At 39.2% G+C, this 6000-nt stretch overlaps 1 protein-coding gene across 1 annotated transcript; it reads left to right on the top strand.

Moving 5' to 3' along the window:
* The first annotated feature begins 240 nt into the window (after positions 1 to 240).
* Positions 241 to 4903, top strand: LOC125745851 (proteinase-activated receptor 1-like). The gene is made up of 2 exons (XM_049019089.1): positions 241 to 442; positions 3089 to 4903. Exons 1-2 carry the CDS (start codon positions 361 to 363, stop codon positions 4192 to 4194), a joined length of 1188 nt encoding a protein of 395 aa, XP_048875046.1. The 5' UTR covers positions 241 to 360; the 3' UTR covers positions 4195 to 4903.
* The last annotated feature ends 1097 nt before the right edge of the window (positions 4904 to 6000 follow it).

Below are 6000 nucleotides of genomic sequence, written 5' to 3' on the forward strand. Positions count from 1 at the left end.
TGTCAAAAGTCACTTCTTTGGCCAGGTACTTTATAATGTGAATGTAAAAATAATTTTTCTTATTTGATGATCTTTTAAAGTAAAACGCGAGCATAACAGCCCTGTAGTCATATTATGTTAGTTTATTAATCTGGGTGCTCTTAGGTAAATAAAAACATTCGTGACATAAACACACTGGACTGGTTGCTACAATGACATCATCTGACAAATAGGTGGCCTTAATAAGACCCGTTAGGCGTAAGGAAAGATCGCAGAGAAGAAGCCGGGCTTAGGGAGCGTCGCGTTTTCCTCTGCTTTGTCTTATATATTGTCATATATTTGTCGTTTTCTTTTTTATTGAAAAGTGAAGAAAGTACCGTCATGTTAAAATTGCTTGTATTTTCGGCATGTATAGCTCTCCACTCCGCCTCTTCATTGCCAACTCCATCCTCGCCAACTGTTTGTAAGTATTTTTCCCTTTTTTTGAAATAACTTCTTCAAAAACAATGCATTGTAAGGTTCGCTGAGGGTATTACTATATAAGGCTTAAAGTCTTTAAGCTAAGCCCATATATATATATAATTTATATATATATATATAACGTCATGTTAAACTTTTAGCTTGCATAAATACCACCAGGAATTTACTCCCGCGTTCGCTCTATGATTCATGCCTTTGATCCATGACACTGTGTTTTTAGTCTAATACATTAATTAAAGGGGTACCCTATTTTTTTCCACATCTGAGCAAAACCTTTGTCAAAAAAAACGTTCCGCCTATCCAGTGTAAAAAAACAAATTTATCTAGGTGGTTAGAGTCGCGGGGTAAATAAATATTTGTGAAATAAATATGCATATGTAAATTCAAAATACTGTTTTTATTTTGACTTTTCTGTCTCTCTTGCAGTTTGTACCCTGGCCTTACATTTCTCTCTCGCACTGTTAACATAAGTTTATTCCGGTCATACGTAGGCTATAGAACATTTTTACCTCGTTTTTTAAATATAGGCCTACATAAAAGTGCGTTGTTTATCCGAAATGAAACCGTACGGAATCTTTCTTTGTAAAACAGTCTGATATGTGCTGTAACATATTTTTGACGCATTACGTTATCGTGTTCTCATATATAAAATACGTTTCGGCTACAGAAATACTGATGCTCCTGTTTAACCTAGAGTAAATCCACTCGAAATAATAAACGTTTAGTTGGAAAATACCGTTTTTTTTCTCTGGCACATGAACTTTGGTCCATAGGTTCATGCGAGTTCCATGAAATTCCCAGCTTGCGTGCTGCACCCTCATCAATTAAGAGCAGTCGTCTTCTCATAGATGTAGGAATTGTTGAAGTTACACAGTCTGCACTCTGCAGAATGAATCGTTCTAAATTTATGATGTTTATTCATACCCCTATTCAGCTTTGTACATGACAAAAATTCTGCCAAATTTGAATTAGCAGGTAAAACCGTTACATCAAACCAATCGCTCGTATTCTTAATAAGCTGTATCAACAAATGAAAATGGCAGTTTAAAAGTCCAGTTTAATATTGGATATTGGCTGGATAGTCGGCTTTAGCTTACCTATATCTCAGAAATGACACCATCAAAATCACTAAACTAATATTTTCTGTTTTAAGAGAATATACATATTCTACTACAACAATGTACACTGACTGATATGTTCATTTGGTATCGTCGTTATTCAGTGTTTTCCGCGAACGGCCATAAACCAGGGTTAGAAGAGCAACCTATTGTTAGGTACACAAAATGTATTCAAAATAAACGAGAGAACCAAGCATTGCTACTGTAGCATATCTGCTATGATTTTCTAACAGGCAAATCTGTTAAGTTCCTCCAAAAAGATACTTGGAAGAAGAATAAACAATTTAAGTTGCCTCTCAAAGTTCACATATATACTAAACCAATTTGTAATATTTCAAAGAATGTAGTAGTAACTAATAAGGGTTCTTGTATTTAATGCAGTGACTACATTTGCTTATGATTTGTTCTTAAATTACTGAGTTACTATTTAAGTTACTTGTGTCTTCTTAAGTAGGGATGGGCTGATCAACATTTTTTTTTCAGTTCCGATACGGTTGCGTTACACAATTGCTGATACCAATGCAAATTCTAATACAAGAGTCGTTTTACTTTAATATTTTAATATAATAAATATATACAATATATATTTATACTTTATATATAACAATAATAGATACTTCATTGATCCCAGTGGGAAAATTCTTTTTACGCCTCCCCCAACTTGCTCTCTGTACCTGAGGGCAAGTTGGCTGCAAAGGGCAGCCTCCCATCGCAGCCCCCAGGGAGCCTTTGCTCAAGGACCCTCACATGTGCAGAGGCTGGGCTCAAACCGGTGACCTTCCAATCACAGGCATTTTAAACTAGTAAATACAAATGAAATAATGTATGCCACAAAATCTTTAACTAAGATACTGGTAACATATCTAACATACTGTTCCACCTTGTTTGTACGCCTTGTTTTAAGTATTTTTGAGGCATTTGCAGTTCAATACGAATATCTTCCACGCATGGGGTGAATGCTTAAAATGCCCCACAATTTTTCTCCCACTGGCAACATCATCACTTACACTTTATTGTGGTAGCAGCCCCTCCTGCATCACAAGCTTATGCTATCTGATGTTCCTACGTTTATCTGATGCTCTTAGCGTTAAACTTGAATACCACACAAATCAACAGGAAAGAGCTGTCTTGTGATCGATTGTACAAATTGATTTAACAAGAAATAGGAGCTATCTTTTTGCAAACTGCCGAAAACTAAATAAGTAAGCATCGGATGCGGATCGGTCACATAGGGCAGATACCCAATACTTCTAATAGGTATGGATTGGTGTCAATACCGATCCGAATGTCGGTGAACCTTCACCCTCAAGTAAAGTGGTACCAATTTTAATATCTTAAAAACTAAAGAAGCATAAAAATTCCTACTACACAAACTAGTGAGATGGTTTGGTTAAAATCGGAAATACACGGGATGTCAACTTAACCTAGGTCACACAAGCTTGTGTGGAATGGGTGTAATTAAATATTAGAGAGATTTGTTTTAATTAATTTATACAATTTTGTTATTGCAGTTCCAAGGGTGAGGTCTTTCCAAGGATTCTTAGTGACATCTGAACCCATTGACTATGGGGATTCCTCAGAAGGCAAAGGACTTGTCCCCAAACTAAAATTCAACGTCACCAAAGAGGTCAAGGAGTATCTCACTGGTCCTCTGCTCACTGTCTTTGTCCCTTCCATCTACACGCTTGTGTTCATCATCAGCATTCCACTTAACATCGCCGCCATCCTCTTCTTCATCGGAAAGATCCGGCCCTCGAAGCCGGCCGGAATTTACATGATCAATCTGGCTGTGGCGGACCTGTTGTTCGTGTCGCTCCTGTCTTTCAAGATATCCTATCACTTCAACGGCAATGACTGGGTGTTTGGCTCTGCAATGTGCCGCATTGTCACATCTGCATTCTTCTTGAATATGTACTGCTCCATCCTCCTCATAATGTGCATCAGTGTGGACCGTTACCTGGCAGTCGTCTATCCTATTGAATCACGGATATGGCGCAGTCCCCTGAAAGCTGTGGCGGTTTGTGGCTTCATGTGGTTCCTGGCATCCGTAGGAGTGACCCCTCTTCTCATGTCCAAGCAGGACCTCCACTTGACCCTGAATATAACCACCTGCCATGATGTGCTGGACATCAATCAGATAAAGGACTTCTATGTTTACTTCTTCACTATCTTCACCTCCATCTTCTTCTTTGTACCCCTAATTGTCACCACCTTCTGCTATGTGCGCATCATCCAGGTCCTCTGCTCCACCAGCACTGTGAAGCACTCCAAGAGGACCCGGGCCATTGTGATGGCTGTCATTGTGTTTATCATCTTTGTGGCCTGTTTCGCCCCCACCAATGTCATCCTGTTCACCCACTACCTGCAGCTCACTCGTGGTTCTTCTGAGAGATCCTACATGGCCTACCTTTTGTCTGTATGCATTGGTAGCATCAACTGCTGCCTGGACCCGCTCATCTACTACTTTGGGTCGTCCCAATGCCAGAAGCAGGTCGCTAGAATCCTGTGTTGTAAGGCTGCGGCAGACAGGAGACGGGCCTCTGAGTACACCAGCTCAAGCAAGATGGACACCTTCCAGGTAAACATAAGCGACCCATACAAAAAGCTGATGACCTGATTCTCCTACAGGGATCTAGAGAGGATGATGCTGACTTGGTTAACATTGAATCTGAAGATGGAAGTTATGTTTCTCTTATTTTTCTATTCCTTTTTGACTGTATTGTTTAAAGAACAGCCAGCTGGCCAACCCCTACCACAACACAGGGCACAAGGCTGGATGTCAGTATAAATATAGTTGTTGTTCTGCTTTTGTTACCCATAATTATTTTGTAATGTATGGATATTTAATATGAATGATTCTGTACTAGGGCTGGGCGAAATCTTAAAAAAAAAAACTAAATGCATTATCTTAATTTAAAAAATGGGTGGCACGATGGTGCAGAGGTTAGCACTGTTGCCTCACACCTCTGGGTTCACAGTTCCAGTCTCCACCAAGGCTCCATGTGTGTCGAGTTTGCATGTTCTCCTTGTGACGTTGTGGGGAGTCCATCGGGAACCCCGGCTTCTTCCCACAGTCAAGTAATTTTCTGATCATCTGCTAAGTTTTAAGTGTGATTTTTATATAGCTTTTTCCTGGGTTATTCCCTGCCATGTGCCTGGAGCTCCCGGGACAGGCTCTGGACACCCCATGACCCTCCATAGAAAATGGATGGATGGCTTTTCATATAACTGTGTGATCACTATTGAACATTTTGCTCTTTTACTGTAAATATACAGTGTGTATATGATAAATATATGTATATCTAATAAATTTTATTTAACCGCAATGTCTTTCAATGTATTGCCTTTTTTATTGATCAATAGAGCTTATATAACCACGTACCCAATTAGGGTTACAATGATCCGAGTGGCAGAGGGTGAAAGGACCGGTTTTTCTAAAAAGCACACAGACTAGTTTAACACTAAATGAAATTTGGATCCAAATGGTCTGATTTACATGTTTTCAGAATGTATTGGAGATACGTAGAGTAGTGGAACGAGGAATGACCTTGTAATGAGAAGAGTATATATTCAAATGTAATGGAAAAACCCATTTTACCAGTAACTGCAATTAAGACACAATGTCAGCAAGTGATATAATATGTTAAGCTATGTAACTTATTGCTTAAGTAAGTAACTGCTACAAGGGTACCGCCCTGGACATTAATTTTTATTAATGCCATATTACAATACGCCTATTTGAGATGAGAACAAGGGCAAGGTTGGGAGTTGCCTGCTGAACATGTAATTATTATGGTAAATCAATGAGTGTACATTTCACATTTTCTAAAGATTTTTGGCCAAGTTTAATCTCAGGGTATTGAAGCAGGTGTCAGTGAAGTAAGCTGACCACTTATTGTAGAAATAAAAAAAATAATCATTTGAATTTTAAAAAGTCTGAATCATTTCAATTAAAATGGTCTGAATCATTTAAATAAACATGTAGCAATTCTTCCTGTTATGACTACAAGTGTAGACACATATGTTTCGGTTTGCTTGTGACTAAGCACTGAGCTGTACTTATCATGCGTATTATTTCCTCCTCTTCCCTCCTTTTCCCTGCATACAAATTATATTCAGTTACAGTAAATGTTGTCACAGGGTCATAGTGAGCCTGGAGCCTATTCCAGGAAGCACAAGGCAAGATGACACCAGCCCGTTGCAGTTGCACACATTGACTCAGCAAAAGCAATTTAGGGACACCATTGTTGTTCTCAATAGCAAGACAACACAGTCTTCCTGTTCCCAAGCAGCAGATTGCATTACACCCAGGCACTCGCGTTCAGCTGAGAGGTGTAATTCTTTCAGACTACCCTGGGGCTTCCTCTGGGACACACAGAAGGACTTAACAAGAACAGCTCCGGTGGAATCTAAGTGTCGGAGG

Source organism: Brienomyrus brachyistius, chromosome 7, assembly GCF_023856365.1.
Source record: "Brienomyrus brachyistius isolate T26 chromosome 7, BBRACH_0.4, whole genome shotgun sequence".
In the NCBI taxonomy this organism is placed as follows: domain Eukaryota; kingdom Metazoa; phylum Chordata; class Actinopteri; order Osteoglossiformes; family Mormyridae; genus Brienomyrus; species Brienomyrus brachyistius.

Bases quoted from the DNA above. Each gene is read 5' to 3' on its own strand.
- LOC125745851 (XM_049019089.1), top strand. From the start codon at position 361: ATGTTAAAATTGCTTGTATTTTCGGCATGTATAGCTCTCCACTCCGCC. The intron at 443-3,088 runs GTAAGTATTTTT...TTGTTATTGCAG, and splicing joins TCCATCCTCGCCAACTGTTT to TTCCAAGGGTGAGGTCTTTC.